The 21,070-nt window shown below is 32.9% G+C and overlaps 1 protein-coding gene across 1 annotated transcript in view; it reads left to right on the top strand.

Annotated features, from left to right (window-relative positions):
* Positions 1-21,070, top strand: part of LOC111058498 (annulin) — a 56,947-nt gene that overhangs the window by 8,382 nt on the left and 27,495 nt on the right. Inside the window, exons 2-5 of the mRNA XM_039424272.1 lie at positions 11,788-12,018; positions 14,399-14,526; positions 15,682-15,811; positions 17,643-17,872. Coding sequence (XP_039280206.1) covers positions 11,788-12,018; positions 14,399-14,526; positions 15,682-15,811; positions 17,643-17,872 — 719 coding nt within the window. The remainder of the gene's footprint in view (positions 1-11,787; positions 12,019-14,398; positions 14,527-15,681; positions 15,812-17,642; positions 17,873-21,070) is intronic.

Genomic DNA, 21,070 nt, shown 5'->3' with positions numbered 1-21,070 from the left:
AGGGTAGAATGCATTCACGCACGAGCCTAGCAAGCTAAGCACAATCATGCACCTTGTTTGGGAGGGACTCTATTACTGCGACTTGAGAGAATAAGGAGGCGTTCGACATCTTAAACAATTCCTTCCCTATCCTCTTCATTGTTATGGATGTGTTAGCAAAACTATTTCCAAAGAAAACTTTCACTGGAATCATTGGTTTTAATAATAGTTTCGACCTTGAGACATATATTCACCTTCGGCCCTTGATCTCCAAACCGGTACCTATAGCTATCTAAATAGCTATTATAAATAGTATGAATTGGTTGTTTCCATTCTGCTGGACAAGAATTAAACTGTCTGATAGTGAATGAGGCGCGTCGTTGATGACCTGGTTTTGCTAACGAATTCCAAAAACCTTAGGATTTGGTTCCTTCATCGCTGTGTCCACGCATTCAACATCTCTTTCAAATTTGTAGAAGCAGCTATTTTTAATTAACTGTGTAGCCTTGTAACCTAGCTGTGTGGTGAACCTGAAGTTAGTTAAAAATACAGAACTACTTGACAATGCTAGCTAGTCGTCAGCAAGCCACTAAATCTTAAATAATGAAGTGATGTAGGCTAACTCATAGATTTCTATGGCTGCGATAGTGATTCAGAATCACTACGTAAGATGCGTCGATTGATTCATGCATTCGTTTGTGGTGAACTTCTCTGTTGAATGAGATTATGAGTTAGATAGTATATTCATTCGTAGCCTATTTCCTATTGTCTTTTTCCCGTTAGGGCTACTCTTGAATATAAATAAGAATAGAAATCCAAGTACCATTTTCAAAATTGTTTCTCACGTCATGTTTCGGCTATATGATGCCATTATCAAGTGAATGAAAAATAAATAGAACTACATAAAATAAATACTATTGCAATAAGCTTCTTATTTTTGAACATATGTCTGTACATTCATATGATTTTATAAACTAGGACTGTAAATTTTGGATTTAAATTTGCATGATTTTATCAAAATTAACATATGATCAAAAATAAGAAGCTTGCAATAGTATATTTCGCACCTAGGGCCGAAAATGAGACTTTTCTGGCTCGAAATCGATTTTCAAGTCCGAGGCCGTAGGCCGAGGACTAGAAAAGATTGAGAGCCAGAAACACATTTTTGCCCATGGTGAGAACGTTATTTTTCGCCACACAGAAAAATAAACAATATAAATATGAGAATAATTTATTGTTTATTAGGCACTTCCGAAAGCAAAGGAAGGTCATAGCTCTAGCAAATCTGAGGTAATCTGAATATCAGGAAATTGTCCAAGTATTTTTATTTTTTATTCTGATTTGTCTAAATAACCTAAAAGATTATGTTCAATTATGTAAGAGGTTGAGTTTATACTTTTTATTCTTCCAATTGACAATAAGATGATTTTATTATAAATGTTTTGATTCTTGAATAATAAACACAAATAATGAAAAATTTTTTGATCAGCTGTTTTAGCACTGAAATTTGGCCAATCTGAATGTCAACGTCAACAATGCTTGTTGTCGTTGACTTCGGAAGTTTAGGTTAGAAGTTCTATCCTACTCTGAAAATCGAATTTGAATAATTTATAATATATAAATCTATTCATCCAAATAAAATGATATTATCTTATTGCAGAATACTTATTCAACTCTAGAAGCATAAACTGATTCCGTTTCATAAACCATTTTGTAAACACGTTCACATCAAATCAGAATCAGCTGACTTCAAGGTTATTTTACAGCCCTAGGGCCGTAAAACTTTTACCGGCCTGGTCAGAAAACAGTCATTTTCGGCCTCCATATGACGCACGAAAACCAGCTCATTACATCCAAGTGGGGCGAAAAAGTATTTATTTAATGGCATCATATATAGCTGAAACATGTTGTGAGTAAACAATTTTAAAAATCTGGTGTGGCGCACTCACACAACTTTCCTTGCCGTTATGAAAAAAGATCACCTGACGCTAGTGTTCCCGCACATCACAAGTCTACTATTCAAAGATCTCAACCAGCTGTTGACAGGACAATAACGCTGGAGACACACGGAGTATGCTATCTCTTCATAGTGAATGATTTAATAGAATCAACAGTTGCCAACAGTTTGCAATTGGATAATCACATTTTCACGAATTTCGAGCTTATTTTCAATTTTGGGTGGAAATGTTACTGAACATTAATTCTAGAGATTTTCATGCTCAATCTTTTCCACCTGAAATTTCTTGTTTCAATTGTATCTGAAGCCTGATAATCGTGAATCTAAAATCAAACTTTGCATAGATGGGGCGGAGCTCCTGAAATTTTTACATATATGGGACTTGTGGCAGTTGATAGAGCTTATCAATATTAGGTATAAATTTGATCAAAATCGTTGGAGCCGTTTTCGAGAAAATCGTGAAAACCCTGTTTTTGACAACATTTTCGCCATTTTAGCCACCATCTTATATTGCATTTGATCGAAATTGTTCGTGTCAGACCACTTTCTTGGACTCAGGGGACCTTGAAAAGTATAGAAATTTATAAATTGGGGTACCTTAATTTTTTTCGGAAAGCAATACTTTCCTTACCTATGGTAATAGGGCAAGGAAAGTAAAAATCGTACTTGGATTTCTATTCTTATTCCTATTTCCTATCTATTTGATGAAATTAAACTTTTAGACTTTAAATTGCCACAGCCACTCATTTATAAACATTATAAACTTATTGGAATTACCTAGAGATTTTTAATGGTATGCAACAATCGTAACTAGTTTCTTAGTTTCTATTTTTCTCTGCACAGAAAGGTAGAGGTGTTGAGAGTATCAACTAGACAGAAAGATAAGATGTGTTTTCATCTTCAGATGCTTATAAAAGGCCTAGGCTATACAGTTCCTATATGAGAGTATACAATAACTGTAGTTTACCCTATGCCAAAATAAATTTACTCCAAAAATATTAGTGCAATATTAAATAATATTCTTATTTAGACATATTATAAATATAAATAATATTAAACAATATCTCAGAATATATATTAGCTTTTATCAATAGCTGAAGCTGACAATTTTTTAGTCGATTTATTTATAAATTCTAATGGTATCAACCCCAATAAAGTTCCACCTATTGAATCCTTGGAAATCAATCTTATCTCTCTCAATTTGGATGTCCTTAGGTCCCTCTGCTTTCACATAATTCACTACCTATCTTTCTATCTATCAATCAAGCCGCGACCATATTTGAAAAGTTATCATCCATCTCACATTGCTTTTGTACCGTACTGTACCATTGCTTATTTTGTGCCATTTCAGATGAAGCCAATTGAGTAAAATCTATTTCGAACCAATGCTAATAATTATATTATGTACAATTTAAAATTGTATTCGCACGTACAATGTCATAATGTTATTGATGATATAAGTCTTCCACCTATTCTAGAATTGAGAAGAATGTCAATGCTTTATATTTTTTGCTGTCTATTTTTATTTTTTCTGCTCTATTTTTTACTTCATGAGTCGCATTGATAAATAATGTAATAGTGAGAATATGAAAAGCTAATGCCCAAGGTGATACTTCAAAATTGTATGATATTTCCAAAAATCTAGAGATTCATCACAATAATTGATATACTGTGATACCCTTTATAGATCTACAAACTACAATACTGATTCATGACCGGTTCTGCAATAGAGCTCAAATTTTATAAGAATAAGACAAGAGTTTAATTTATCCATTTTTAGATTGAGACAGTAAAAATATAATAAAGCTCAGATGTTGAATGGAAGGACTAAGAAATGATTTAATGGAGCCAGGTGAATGTTTTCATTCAGTTGAGATTAATGACGTAAATATTTACATGATTGTCAAGGTCAATGGAGCAGCCCACTCTTCCATTCACATTGCATCATCCTGCCTGCAGAGATAATAGAAAGCTGTTAATACTAAAAATAGTATCGTAGTAAAGACATTCTTATGACTTGCTGAATGGTGATATATGCTACATCTCCAAAACGTATTTGGAATCATTGTAAATTGAGATTCATGATAATGTCAATTGAAACATCAACATTTATTGACCATTCTACAGGAAAAGTATTTTCTAATTAAAATTAGTAGAGTTGTGGGACTCGTAGAGCTAGAACTCTACTTAATATTATTATGTTTCAATAATAATTTGGCCTACCATTTTTTTAATTGATAAGTTATAATCCTAAGCCTTCTATAATAATTGGTGGCAACCAAAGTGACTTATAATGGAGTAGGCCTACCTACTATGAGTAGATTAGGCTACTATGAATTATTGATATCTTGCCACCATTTTCTATTACCTAATCAAACATCCATCTAAATCGAAATTGATGGAAAGTGACGTGTACTGGCCGGCCAGTAACTTGCCGTCTCAACTTTCTTCGTCTATAAATCGTTTGATATGTTATAATAGGTGCAGTACTATTAATTATGGTATCTTCGAGCCCAGAAAGAGTTATTATTTTCACAAAATGTTGGTATGGACATAATATCATAATAACATGGTATGGACAATATGGACAGAATATCACAAATATTAAAAATCCTAAAATATTTAATTAATACTTTTTCATCAAAATGAATTTATTGCAATCCCTTTTTGTCATTTATTGACTAATATCAAGTTACACATTAGCGGGCGGCCCTTATCTTATTTATAATAAGAAGCTCAAAGTCTAACTATTATAATGCCATGGTTCTCTAGTTGCAGTTTCGCAATAATTAAAGTAGTAGGCCTAACGTACAAGTCATTCATCCTTCTAGAAATTAGCTGCTCAATAACTTCCCTTGAATGAAGTAGATCAAACAATGGATATCGCTCATGCCAAATAGGGCGAAAATACAAAGCTGATTGAGAATTGCTTGTCATGTAGTTGGCCTACGGTACTGGAAGAATGCAATGTGAACTTGTTGCAAGTCTGAAATGACCATGCTCAGTACTTCTGTGTGTTTGCTGTAAATTCCTTGGATTGAGATGGGTAGGCCTATAATCAATGACCAGTGATCAATCAATCGATTCAGGTAATAACTATTTGAACTAACTTTATTATTTGTTCACTAACCATCATTCCCACCGATTCATCATTATAAAAAGACCTAAATAACTTGGCAACATTCCCTCCAAAATGTTCTCTTTAAACTTATGTATTGTTGCCAAAATTTCTACTTTCTACTGGTTATTGCCAAACTGAAGACTTCATAATGATCACTAAACTGCTGCATCGCTGAAACAGTCATAGAAAAATTGATAAAATAGTGAAATCATACAACATATATTTTTTTATTGATTTTTATAGCACCTAGTTAAAGACTAATAAGCTATTCTATTTTGACTTAAATTGATAAGAATATTGTTTGTAAAGGTAAAACCCATTGGTTAAGCCTTCTATATTGGTCAAGGATTAAATAAAGATTATTTTTAGCATAAAAGGATACAGTATTCTGCCTTTGCACTTCCAATTGAACACTAAACTAATTCGTGTGGCTTTCTGCGTTGTAGTCTTCTTACTCCATGCACGTTGAGCAGCTCGATTGCTTCCACGTTCACATGTTGATCAAGTCGCACTTCTCATGCTTTTCTGCAAATCTTTGGATTTCACTGATGACTGTCGCCACTCCCACGTCGCGGTGGAGATCACAGTTCCTGATGTACCAAGGAGCGTCTACACAACTTCTGAGTACCTTGTTCTTTATTCTTTATGGTACTTTATTTGGTATTCTTCATGGTATTCTTTATTCTGGAAGCGCTGGATGATGTCGATATTGGATGGTCGGATGCAGCCCCAGAGTTGAATTCCGTAGGTCCACACCGGCTTGAGAATCTGCTTGTAGAGAAGCAATTTGTTATAATTTGACAACTTTGATGTCCTCCCAAGTAGCCAGTACATTTTCTTGAATTTTATGCCAAGTTGTTCTCTTTTCTTTTTCACATGCTCCTTCCACCTAAGCTTGGCATCCAGCGTCATGCCTAGATACTTTGCAGTGTAGGAATAGGGTACAATATTCCCATTGAGTGTTAAGGGGATATATTGAACTCTTCTGTTTGTAAAGTTGACTTGAATTGATTTTGCTTCATTTGCTTCATGCTTTAAGCCAGTGTTTTGTCCAAACATTGATTCTGTTGACTGCCACCTGCAATTTCTCTGTAGAAGCTTCAACAGTTTCACCAACTGATAAAACTGCTGTTTCATCAATACATCATATTGAAGAGAATTTAATGCTCTATAAGCTCATAATCAACTCTTAATGAGCACATGAAGCTCAAATCTATTTCATTTCCACCCCCTTTTACAGGGGGTAGGGATTCGATATAGGGATATAGGTATATGGATGTAATACAGATTCACAATGATAAAATGAAAATTTATATTGAAATGTGTGGAATCAGTGAAAATAAACACTGATGTCTAGGGATGGGGACTTTTGATATCTTTACCAGTTCACCCCCTAGATATCCTAAACAGAGCTGCGGTGACAAAAACTGTCTTCCAAACATTCCCTCTTGAACCTTTCGTTGACTGGATTATATTTTTCATAGAAACAGAGTAAAAATGAACTATCAAAAGTATTTCCATTCTATCTCCTCTTTTACTTATTAATTTTTTGAATGGGCCAGATATTGAAGGCCATTAGGTAAATTCTAAAATATTCTAGGGAAATGTGTTTGACTCTGATTTATTGTGACTGTGATCTCAGAGAGTAGAAAAGTTCAGTTCCGAGTATTTTGACTGTGAAGTAAACCAAGCTGACAGTTATTAGAAAGCCATCTGTTTTCAAAAGAAATGTTATTAATGTTTAGTCTGCTGGGTTGTGAAAGGCATTCGTCACTTTTCACGTGGCTTGCTCTCATCCTTATCTTGATGATGCAGAAGTAATAACGATAATCATATTTGAATTACGTATTCAATGACTCCATTACGTAATAATTGGACCACACGCTATTCGAAAAAAAATTGTGATAATTCATTTATGAATCCTTGCTATTATATACTAACTATGCCCTATGTAGGCCTATATTATAAAGAGTGAGTGAAAATTTTGAGAACTGCTTGACATGAATTAATATTGAAGGGTATAATTTGAGAGTAGATTTAGAGGAACTTAGATTTGGTTGAGGAACTTACTGAAATTTAAAATAGGCTACTATTTCTCTGTGACTCAAGAATTTGGTACGCCGTCTTGGATTGGTAAATTTAAGTGCAAGTTCATTTATTTAAATGAAAAGTGATCGAAAATACATGATTTAAATACGAAATTTTAAGAACAAATAACGGGGAAATCGCTCATTGATATACCTCGAACCATTTAGAATATATTTATACTTGAAAAATGATAAATTAATTAATAAATCAATTTTATTGTTGTAAACCAACATTGGCAAATAGTAATACATTCTTCAAAATGAAACTAGTAAGTTTGATTATAATATATATTGGAGATTTGTCCCGTCATCAATTCAATTCTGTCCTACCCATATAAAAAGTATTGAGAAAACTTATTGTAACATTTCTTCCATCAATTGAGGAGAGGAATAGCACAAGGTTACCTCAAATATTTTTCCTCTCCCTATCATTCCAATGATGTACCGGTACTTATTGGGCCCGTTCTGTGTACATGGAATGTGGTAAATTGTCCAATTCACAATTTACCAAGTGAAAAGTTCCGCGTTCCATGGGAGGAATTTTGACAGATTCTGTTCCAGAAACCTGTTCCAGCTCCAAAATCCTACCCCACAGTCGATGTGTGGTAAATTATCCGACCTGGTACAGTTCCAACTATCTGAGCTCTCATTAGTCGACTATTGTAGTCTTCTTGCTTCTCTGCGCATGCGCTGATAGTTAGTTCACCATAGCATAGAATCCATAACCAACAATATGATGTTTCATAACCATTCATTAAATTATTTTTTCTTGATAGGAAATTTTAGAGTAATGGAATAAATAGTTATTTGTGCAACTATTGCGCAAAGTGACAGTTTGCTGCACCAAAAGAAACGTTTACGGAATGGCTTCTTGAGTGCAGCAGAGGAACTTTGCGCACATATTTCACATTAAATTTTTCCTACAATTACCATTAAATATGAAAAGTGGGTAATTATGGATAAAATGATGGCTGAAATCCATCAAATGTTTGTGAGTGTGATGCTATTATTAATAACAACCTTAATTCATTTAAAAATTGATAATCCAATTGAAGTTGAAAATTCTCAGCCAAAGTTCTCATTTTTATTCATTCAAGAATCAGAAAAATACAGATAAAACAAAAAATTTGCGTTCAAAGTACACGCCAACAGCTGGTTGGGATGACTGCAAAATAGCTGAACCGACAAGCGCGCGACCTAGCGGGAAGAATGGTACCTAACTTTGTTTCATCCAGCTAAAAACAGTATTCAGATATTTAGAATTATGATTAATCAGAATTACCGAAAAATACTATAAGTAAACTGAAAAATATTTATAAAATAACATAGACAACCGAAAATATTTTATTGTAGTATATTCTAATGTTATTTTATTAATTTTATTGACATGGATTTCGAACAGTAATTATTTAACCTGAAAATTCGAATTTCAAAATGTGTGTTTGCTACATTTATCATTGCTTGGAGTTGTAATAATTATTACTGTCAATAGCAAAATAAACATTATTTATTATTAAATGATGAAAAGTTATTATTAAATTATGATTTAGATAAACATTATTCTTGTTTTGGATTTCTAGATTGGGATTTTATCATAAATGTAGGGTAGCCATTGAAATGATTCTTATCTAAATCTAACCACAGTCATTGTTTCCAACTTAATTTTTGTTTTCGTGCACTAATCCTCCATTTAACCCACCAACTATTTTTTGTTGCCATGTTGCAAATCTGGAGTGCAGAAAAATTTTTTCCCGCACTAGAGCGGAAAAGTAATTCTTTGCGTTCTGTAATCAGTGCAGGAATGGCCACTTTTCAAGGTAACTGTAGGAAAAAGAAATTTACACTCTTCTAGACGGTAGGTTTGTAAAACAGCCTTTCTTCATTCATGCAGCTATAGTGAGGTCCACGTTATAATGACAGTATTTGTTCAACTTTGGTTTTGCTATCCTTGTCTATCATTCGACAAAGCCGGTGGTACTATCCTTTTCTAGGTCCACAACGATGACAATTATGTTTTTGACAGTGTAGAAATATAATTAATTAATGCAGAGAATCGGCATCGCTTTTCTTCTATCTTTATCCACTGCCATTATAAAGTGGACCTCACTATAGTAAACGACACAGTTTAGTGTAAATCAAATTTATATGTGCGCGCCAAAAGCTTGAACCAACGATTTTGAAATGGCGTTCCATCATTTTGCACTAGATGATGGACGTGATGGAACAATTTACGATTGGAACTGGAACAATTTACTGTACACAGAACGCACACATTGTATGGATGAATAAAGAATAAATAATTATCATTTTCAACAGTAGAATTGTATAGATGAGATTTTTAATGTTCAATAATCAATTTGAAATGGAGATCTGATTAAAAATATATAAGAAGATATGATGTGACACTGCTGGAAGCAAACATTAGCAGCTCCCACTCAGTGATGCCCTTGCTAATCCCACACAATATACTTCCAGCACCTATATAATCAATTATAGTTATCAATGTATTTATCCAACTTTTTTCATAATAGTAGGAAGTGCATAAACTTCAGATGGTTGAATCTTGATGATAGCTGTTTTCTGAGTGTGTCAGTCAATTCATTAAAATGTAGGTGATCTTACTACCCACTCGTATTAATACCTATGTAATTAGATTGGAATGAATGACTTACTTTTTATATCTTATCATACTCATATCTTACTTCCTAGAAATCATTTGTGTAACATATATTTTATGAAATAATTATTTTAAAAATCAATTTCTATTTATTTTATCAAAAAAAATTATTCAATGTTCAGTTTCATCCATCGATTTAATCTTTTATTCATGTAAAATTGGATTTCTACTTGAATTTGTAACTCTTAGTTTGATTATATTGTGTAATTAATTCTTTATTGATTGCATGATTATTATAATCGTTGATCATAGCAGTTGAATTTTATTAAAGTTTATTTTAAACATTTAATTTGATGACAGATATCATCAGTTTATGTTTTCAATGATTCTTGGACATTAGGGTCTATATTGGAGATTTTTCTGAACTAATCAGGAATTTCTGTTTCCTCTCCACTCTCTCACTCTTTTAATTATTTCTGATTGATTAGTTTTTCAAAGTAGCCTATAAATGTTATTTTCATTTATTTTTTGAATTCACTCTATACCGTACCATACTGTACTTTGAATGAATGGTACCGTATTGAATGAATTCGGTTTAGAGTGCCCTACTCCAAACATACACAAAGATGCTTCACGTAAAGTTTCAATGTTATAACTTTATCTTTATTTACTGTTATTATTTCATTCTCATACTTCATTCGCTATTATTATTTTTATACGACATTTATAGTTATTCACTATAACTTACTCCAAAATCTAAAGAAAAATTCAACATTTGTAGCTCATGATAAACCGGAAATAGGCACATCGTGTAAGTAGTTGTGAAATAATGTGTGATATTGAGTGGTCTGGTGTGGAAGGATGGTGTAGGTGATGGTGTGGGTGTGTTTTGTTTTGTGGCTGGGCTTTTGAGTGGTTCTCCTTGGCATGGCAATATGCACACTGTGTGTGTGTCTCGAATATTGTCTTTGTTTATACCTGCCCTTCACTTGATATTGAGTATTGAACACTTTGACAATAGTATAACAAGTAAACCATCTTGAACTTCCAGCTCTCATTACTTTTATAATTTTTAATTTGTAATTTACTGTCCGGTACTTTGCTTGAGCCATGAATGATACACCGTTACGGTATTATTTATTTATTTATTTATTTATTTATTAGAACAGTCACAAACACGATATTTGGAAAGAGAAACAGGCAATTGCCCAAAACTTCTTCAATTCCTTGATTTTGGCACATAAATAGTCCAAAGTGAGGTTAAGTTTAAAATTTCTGTTTTCACCAAAGATTAACACTCAGAGAATACGTATTCGAGATATTCCATTGTATTTTTATTTCAAATCTCGAAGTGTACTAGGAAGGTGATTATAATATGTTTTCCCAATAGTTCGTACCTATTCAAAATTGTATAGTACTGCTGCGAATTTCTGAAAAGTGGTGAAAGATAATATAAATAAATCTTTGCATATGATCCAACATTTCGTATTTTTAATAAAAATCATCTTTATAGGGAAAACATTTTGAACATGAAGTCGCAAACAAATCGAATGAAACTATTAAGAATAGTGTATCTAAAGTACTTGGTTATTGTGTTACTTTAAAAAGTATACCCTATCTGTTAATTCCAAATACAAAAATCTATTATGATGTATAAAATGTTATAACATCTTTGTATCATCTATAACTTGTTTTTTGTTCAATGAATGAATAAAATAATTAATAAATAACTTTATTTTAGGTTTAAAAATGAAGAAAGTTAAAAATACTGAAATAGGTGGGAAATTTTATAGTTTCAATCTCAAGCCTCATATTCAATTGATAATTTCAACTTATTTCTGCCATATTTATCATCTTGCAAATCCTGGAAAGTTGATAACATTAATGTTTGATTCGTATTGACCACCTCCATCAAGTTAGATGACATTTCGGTCTTTTTTCCAAAGAGCTGATGAGCTCCCAATTACCGATATCACTGATATACATAAGAAGTTACTGTAACTTATACATTTGTTTGTTATGGCAGAAGTGGATGGGTCACGGTCAGCTGTTGCGGATGTATTGGTGGTGACGGAAGTGGACCTGTGTCTGTCACTGAATGGACAGGAGCACCGCACAGAGCAGTACCATGCGATTCGCAGGGAAAGCAAGCCACAGCTTGTCGTACGACGAGGCCAACAGTTTCAAATCGACCTTGTCCTGTCAAGAGCCTTCAATTCTGACTTGGATGCGATTTCTTTCATTTTCACTTGTGCTAGTAAGTATTTTTGATTGGTTTTGTTTAATATTATTATTACCCAAGTATTATTGAGAATATGGAATTCCTAATTTCATTATACTGGTCCACCTATTAGAACAAGTATTATTGAGAATATGGAATTCCTAATTTCATTATACTGGTCCACCTATTAGAACTGATAATATTGAAGTTTCAAAGTATGACTTAATTCCACACTTTTTATTTGAACAAATAATCATATTCGTGGTTGAAAATTTTGTTTTATTGCTATTATATTATTAGCCTGAACTGATAACCAGATAACGTGCTATTACGAGTAATATGTGTAATATAGTAAAGTACATTAGTAGGCCTATAGCCCATTCAATACAGGTAGTAAATTATAACGTATATGAAAAATTTCCCCATTGAGGACTCAATAAGAACAAATTAACATTGGTGTCTTGACTTCTTTTACCTTGACTTTAAACAAATGATTTACATGAATAAGGCCTACACTAACACAATAATTAATCTGACAGAGAAAATTGTAGCCCATTGTAGTAGTACACTGAAGTAGGTATGGCAGAACCTACTGCCCATTGCAGTAGGTCAATTTCCTGGTTAACAATGGATTATCAACATCTTTTAAATTGTTATTTATAGATGCATGATGTAACCTATATGTATACGGTATGCATGCTGAGTATAATGTAAGGTATGTATTTATATGCATGCTTTTGATGTAATTTTTTGATTGTATCTATTCCAGATTGAATAAAATAAGAATTTATTGCCAAAGATTTCAAATCATTCGAAATATCAAATTTAAAAATTTTGTCTCCGTAGAATTTTGCCGGTCTGAAAATCTGGTGTTTTCCATTAGTCTACTTAAATCTATCAATTCATTCATTTTTCATGATTAAAAAAACTTTAAGCATGCTTGTGATAGCCTATATTGAGCTATATATACACTAGTCATGTGTACCAGCTATACTATTTATAATAGATCAATACTAGTATTCACCCGTGCTCCACAACGTAATATGTATAAAAAACTGTAATAAATAAATTCACACCCTCTAAGAAGGGTGACGTCATTTAGTGTGTGTGTGGATGGTTATCGGAATAGTTTGTGTTGCGAGTCTCAATTATTCTCCTGCTCAGTTAATGTTTGGTCGAATGATGAGAGCAAAGTTTCCTTATCCTCAAGATAGTTTGAAACTTCATCAACTTCCTCGGAAAGAAATAGCAGTGCAAATAGAGAACCATAAATTTCAAAAAAAAGCAGCATACGATGAACAAACACGGAAACGTGTCTCTTATTTCAAAGAAAATCAGACTATTTTATATCCAAGATTGGCGATGGCGAACAAAATTATGGGAGCCTGGAATAGAGTTATTAATGAAGCTGATGTCCCACGGTCTTATGTGGTGAAGTCCAATAGCGGAAGAATATAAAGGAGAAATGAGAGGTTTTTAAGAAGAAGTTGAAATCAAAGGAAAGGTTGAAAAAGAAAATGTTCGAGAAAGTAAAAGGGGAAGATGTTTGGGTATCATGTGATGTTATTCAATCACATGATAACTGTTTGATTAATAATAAGTTGTTTACTTAGTTTAGTTTTGTTATCTACGTAAAGATGGTTTCATTAATTGATTGAGAATTTATTTAGATATTTTAAACATATACTACCTATAAATTCTTTTCATTATTAGACCTGAAATGTTTGTTACATAAAGCTGTTTGTAACCGATTACCGTGTACGGTAATAAATTGGCTGAAATTCAAACAACTACCTTATCAACTTTACTCAATTTGTTAAAAAATTGAAGAATTTAAAGGAGTGAAAAATCCTTATAATAGTCTACTTCTATAGTAGTCTAATTTATAAATAGTATCTCTATCAAACAAGAATACTAGTGTCAAAAATTTAGCTATGGATGGCAGAACTTTCAACTTTCAAGCCAAAACTCATATATACTAGGCCTAGTCTACTATTATAATACTATTCTTTGCTATTTAGATAGTCAATTTCTTTAAAGTAGGTATTGTAAGAGCAATGATATAATGTAAAGTCTTTGGAATAAACTTTCTTAACCATACACATTTTTCATATTTTATTTTTTAATGTTCAAATTTTATATTGTGATTTGTAAGCTTTAGCATGGTTAAGTTTTCATTTTAGAGTTTTACATTTGATTTTCACTCAATTAGTGAATGATAGATAATAGAAGTAACCTATTGTCTCGTTAGATGAATAATCCTAAAAAGTCTGAAATAAAATTGAAAATTTAGACATTGCGCTACAATCATGTTGATGTTAAAACTCAAATTAATGCAGTACCTAATTAATACAGAGCTACTTCTTCACTATATATGTCGTATATTCTTGAAGTTATATTTATTGCCTTTTCTTAGATACGAAGAAACCCAATCATGGCCAAGGAACACTGGTTGCAGTCCCTCTGCTTCTCAAATCAGCGCCCTCTCTGGATTCCTGGACTGCGACCATTGATCGGTCCTCAGAAAATGTCATTTCTATTCAGGTAGGCCTACTCTCAATATTGGTTATTCACTTATTTCATACTAAGCAGAAGACACTATTGTCCCAAAATAATTTGGATATTATAACCTAAATAAAATTCGTTGACTATGAGTTGATATTGTGGAATTTCTTCATAATTGAGAAAACACAAGTTTATTTTTGTCACATTCACATATTGGACTTGTACACAGGACTGCAGTTTCCTGTTGAAACCAACGCATCTTCAGCTGTAGTCTTATTTCTCACCACAAGCGTATAGATCTTCATTTTCACTACAGCTGAAGATGAGATGGTTTCAACGCGAAACTACAGTCCTAAGTACAAGTTCAATAAAAAAGATGTGGATGTGACAAAAATAAACCTGGATTTTTTCTATTATACCCTTTATTTAAGGTGAAATCTGAATATCATATAGTGCATTATTATTCAATTCATTTATGTATTAATTAATTTATTTGTGAGAGGAACTACAGAGATTGACTCTTACTAATGATTCTATAGGCTCACAAAATATTGAGCTAAGTTGAAATAATCTTGTTCATTGGAAATTGGATGTAGAACCTGAATTGAAAACTTAATCTGTATTTAGTAAAATCTACAACTTATTTATATGATAGATTAACATATTCTCATTTAAAAGTCAGTGAAACTTTTATTTGATATTTTTTTCTCCAGGACTACTTGATAAATTTATTAATAACTTTTCAGTTAACTCATGCTCCGCAAGGGTCTCATTTATGAAAAACTTGACCTACTGAATCTTGAGAAATTCAAAATACGCCTATAATCATCCTCGGTAAATTAAGAATCAATTCAATATGCAAAATTTCAAGTTGTCATCAGTCCAGTAGTTCAGACGTGATGATGCGTCATTCGTAAATTTCCCATCCCGTACGTTTACAAGCCAGTTCTTTCCTCTATTAGACTGTATTATAGATTATTAGTATCCTTCTTATCTAATTTTCTGGCACGACCGACTTCGGATATTCATTCCATTATCAGACTAATAATATTTTATTTATTTCATATTTTCCAATTAGTATTAATCTTTATATAGGTACCTGCGAAGGCTTCCAACTAGTTTTTTTCTCTTTATAATGAATATCCATTGTTAGTTGAATATCTATTAATAGTTGAAACTAATGTTTTGTGATAGATCACGCCAGCGGCGAATTGCATAGTTGGAGAATGGAAAATGGATATTGACACAAAATTAGTGGACAACAGTGCACTAAGCTTCAATCTTGATGCTCCATTTTACATACTATTCAATCCTTGGTGCCAAGGTGAGTCTTTATGAGAAAAAATATAAATTTTCTCCAATGAAAATATTGATTTTCCTCTCAATTGGAGAAGTTCAACTTCTGCCTCCTGACCTTGTGTTAGATAATCAAATACCAATTATTTATGTTGTACTTTGATTCAACAGGCTTTGGTCAAACAAATCTTTAAACAAATTAATGTCAACTCAATCATGTCAACTTTTTTCTTTTTGAAATTTCTCACAATAAATCAGCTATTGAGAAATCAATGCAGTTCCAGTACCTATATAGGCCTACTGCACCAAAAATATCTCTTTAGATACAATAATTATAATAATTAATATACTATTTTCTCTATACAAGGCATAAGTTGATCCGTATTTTTTGTCTCAACATATTTTATTCCATTCAAAGTTTGAACTTTTTTATTCGTTTGCTGAACTTTTTTATTGTGTTCCTAAGATGTTCATGATAGCTATTTTTTACATTTTTTGTTGAATGAATTGAAATGGGGAGCGGGTTGAAATCATCTATTCCCTCTGGAAGTTTAATGATAATTGAACATGAATTAATGGGAGATTAAAATAACATAATCAAGTTTCAAGTTTATTGTTTACATCAGCAATACAACAAAATAAAAAACATCTCATCAGATATAACAATTAAAAGATACTAGGCACTTCTGAAAGGTTAATTTGGCACTATATCATAATGTATCAATAATACAGTAGAAATTAACAACTTATAAGTACTTACACAACTCATATCAACATTTCGGAATAATGTAACTGATGATGGAAATGAACCTTAACATTTTATGTGAGAACCGATGCAAACAAAAATACTATTCACAAAAGAGCTTCCGCAAAGCCCTTGTCCGTGAATAGGAGTTTGAATAATGGGACATATGAAAAAGATAAGACACATACACACACGCATTCACACAGTCATCAATATTCGACAATTGACATATCAGAGCATTCCCCTCATTACATATATCTCATAGTAATATAAACTTCATGTGAACAGTAGGGAGGAAGCCACCACCTATAAATCGACCAATAGGTATTTTAAGGCAGAAAAAAAAATTAAGACAGAAGAGAGAAGAAGAAGAAAAATGTTTAGGTTTTATGACAATTTATTTACTTAGCTTACCACTCTGAAGAAATTTTCAATTTCCAAAGGTGAATGAAGCCATAGCCAACACTTTGTTTTACGGATGAATTGTTTGCAAATCTTCAGCTTCCTTATTTCCTCAGGAAGTATATTGTGAAATTTTGGTCCCAGAAAAATGAAACATCTTTGAAAGGTGGTACAGTTGGGTTTGGGAAGTCTCACCAGCATTCGTGTAGTTTGCCGTGTAACCAAACTGTCTTGTCAAATATCTATCCCCACTCATTTTATAAAACAGGGATAGAACTTTCAACACATATCTTACAGTATTAACTGTGCCCTTGAGTTGGAGGAGTGCAAGAAAGATAAGAATTATTCACTTTTCCTACGCCACCTGTTTTTGTTCACCCCCTGTATGTAAAAATATAGGTTGTTAAAGTTGTTAGATAAACACCTATTAAAAATTATTAATAATACCACACACAATTCTCAGTAACTATTTTTAAACTATCAGACAAAATACATGAGATGTTAAGCCCATTTGTAAGTAGAAACTCACTATTTTTTCACATTTTTCCCCATTTTTCCATTATTATATTTCACAATTGTTTCAATGTGAAAAATAATGATGTCCAATTATTGAGAAACTATCTTTTTCAATGATGCATTCAAGGCTACCAGTACAATTAATTCTACTTCATTTCTTGACTATGATAGATATGTACTTATATTTCAATTCCAGATGACCAAGTTTACCTGGATGGAGAAGAATTGCGCAAAGAGTATGTACTAGCTGATACAGGACTGATATGGCGTGGAACTTTGAATCGAATGAGGCCTTCTGTATGGAAATATGCACAGTTCGAGAAGGATATTCTCGAGTGCTCAGTCTATCTATTGACAAATACTGGCAAATTGCCTCCTTCAAGCTGCAATGATCCTGTCAAAATCACAAGAGCTCTTTCTGCTGCGGTAAGGTTATACAATAGAATTACTTTTATATTTTTTGACGTGGCGAAGTTTGGACAGTAATGTCCATTCTACCACTTAATCATCATTGAGTGGTTAGAGACTATAATCTAATAGTACGGTAAGCTATGTTCTTGTGTAATTAGTTAGCTACGAAATTCTTGTCTAAACATCATCATGATGACTGCAGTCATCGAAGAGATGGTTTTCACATACCGTATATAATTTTGAATGCTTTATTTTTCATTATTGGTATTGATCAATATATTATGTGGAAAATTGTTGCTAACAAGTAATGACATTCATGACATTCGTTCATGAATCTAGAATTGCATCCCTATTATTGACATGTGTATACTAAAACCATTAAGGATACAGCTACATTTGTCTGAATTTTTTTACTCATATGTTTAATTAGGTATTCGAATAAAAAGTTATTTCCATTGAAAATCATTAGATTCTTTGAGCTATTAGCATAAAGGAAATGAATGTAGAGGTAGGTAGTACGAATAGGTAGGTGGATTATAGTAGGTGCATATTATGCTTATATTTATTGAGAAATTAGCCTATGATGGAATAATCGAATTATTGCACCCTAATATATATAAGTAATAAAATATTATTACCGACGACCGGGGTGACTTTGTCCCACCTCGCGGAAAAATATTGAAATCAGTTTATCTCCGATCTCTGTTATCCGAAATCGATGTTCAACATTGATAACCGTAGCCCCTGATCATTATCGAGGTTCTACAATCGATATCTTGTCGAATCTCGATATATTAGTTGAATTATCGACATAAAACCAAACTGCTTGCTTCATCTTGTGATTTCGTTTTCGGAAAACTTCATATTAGAAAACTTATTTCTGAAATACTTGTAATATCAGTTAGTACATATTATTATGTTGGCATTATTATTATATTTCAATTGGTATATCTATAATATCTATAGTTGAACTGGTGAGGGTTCTGTTACTAGTTAAATACAACGTGGTCACTTTTAGGTTAAACTTGAGGTGACTTTGTCCCAGTATAAATTTTTATTCAAATTCAAATTTATTCTTTATTCTTTAAAATGCACTATACAATAAAATTCAATAGTATTATTATTTCAAGAATACCCCTACAAGACTTTACGTCTGTGTGTAGGGGTGAGTCCCAGGTTACGTACTCGATCTAGATCTATTGCGTTTTATGAATTTATAGCCTGCAATGGCCTGCATGGTTTTCTAGTACGGAAGTACCATAACTACATTTTACTAACTTGATAACTTAATAAATCACAATATTATAACATATCATAATACCAAAACATATGGTACTGTAAATTATAGTTTCAAATCCATAACAAAGATAAAAGTAAACGATCAATGAAAAAGGTAAATTTAAATGAAATGAAAGTGATAATATCAAAAAGAACATATTGAAGATTTCTTAGCGATAACACGTTAATAATACTTCTAAATCTTGGAAAAATTAGGAAAGAAAAATAAAGAAATTGAAGATTTATTATACAGGAGCAGTGATCGGCAGATACTCAAATGATATCAGTACAAAGGTGCCGATTTATTACATAAGAAGGAGAAAGAGTATTAAGATTCTCTCTAATAGAGTCAAGAAATAGATGAATTCCGGGAAATAAACAAATTAATTCAATGCAAGTATGCTGACCGAAGCAGACTTTCTGTAATTTCCCAGCCCAAAAGGTACAGTCACCTCTCAATCCTTGTATACAGTGCCTAACACTGCATTCCTCCATAATCCTTATCTCAAAAGGTAATGTCCTATGCACCATTTGGGCTAGGTAGAAAGTTGCTCTCAACTCAAGAGCGTGGACCACTTGGGGCATCGCAAAGCCATAGTTTACTCTGTATCTTGTTGGATAAGTATGAATTATTTCTGGTAAAATATTAAATCTATTGTTTCTGAGATAAATTAATAACGATTTTATGTAGAGTTGTCTTATATTCAACACCGGAAATTCAGTGAATATCTGAATGGTTGGATAGCGGTATTCTTTCTTTGGGATAGTTTTGATTTTTTGCCGCTGCGACACCGCAAGTGGCTCCAAAAGGGTAGCAGGCAGTCCCCCCAAATAAGAATGCCATATTGAATGATGGACTGAACATAAGCAAAATTGACTGACTTGCAATGCTTTCTACTTAAAACTTGACTTAGCTGAGAGAAATCATATTGTTATAAATGTGCTTTTGCTATTAACACTTTATTCATTAAAAGTTTACAATATTGAACAAGATAAAAATAAAATACTACCTACATCAATTTAGAACGCTCATCACAAAACTCTTGTTATCGTTTTATGAATTCGTTGCCAAAACAGTCATCTTGACAACCGTGCTCACATGATATCCACGTAGGGCTAGCCTGCATCACTATCCCCCCCCCCTTAGGGATATTGGTCTCCAATATCCAGATTTCCTTGATAAGATGCTAGACGATGAGTGTACAACCTTTGGTTTGGTTATTCCTTCAGTTTTCTCAATCCTGTACACAATTATCCTTTTCACAATGTAGTACATGTCTTCCCTTGTTCTTTATAATTTCGAGCAAACATTTTCTTTTTTAAATTGCCAAATTCAATTCTTGGCCAAAGAACAAACAATTTGAATTATTTCGGTTTCCAATGAAACTTGAACAATTGTATATAGCAGCATTTGATCCTCAACCTTCTGTGCTCCGTCACATCCCCACCAACGATGTCTCAAACCCCCAAATCGTAAAAATACTCTGCTCAGCTAAACCTCAGGACAGACAGACACACTTCCTTCCTGCCAGATAGACATGCTTCTGCAGCTCCAAACAGCGGTGCTTCTTCCCTGCCAGACCTCCATGTCTGCAGTTCCAAACAAGCCATGCTTCCTCCCTGCCAGACAGCCATGCTTCTGCAGTTCTGGACAGCTGTACTTCCTCTCATCTACAAGCTGAGGACTGAGGAGTCCCATTCGAGCTAGTGATACTCTCACTTGGCCCTGCCTTTCTCACTTATGCATACCCTAATGCATGTCGTAGCCTGTACACCCTAGGCAGTTACCTGTGCACACACTCTATGTGTAACTTCCTTGAGACATTAAACAATGTTGTTTCTGACGGTCTGTTGCTTCCAACTATTCATCTCTGATACTCTAGGTCGAGAGATAGAAATGCCCTTCATATCTTAGCATTGTCATTGAATAACTTT

The sequence above is a fragment of the Nilaparvata lugens genome, chromosome 3 (genome assembly GCF_014356525.2).
Source record: "Nilaparvata lugens isolate BPH chromosome 3, ASM1435652v1, whole genome shotgun sequence".
NCBI lineage: Eukaryota > Metazoa > Arthropoda > Insecta > Hemiptera > Delphacidae > Nilaparvata > Nilaparvata lugens.
This window is presented reverse-complemented; position numbering and strand designations above follow the sequence as displayed.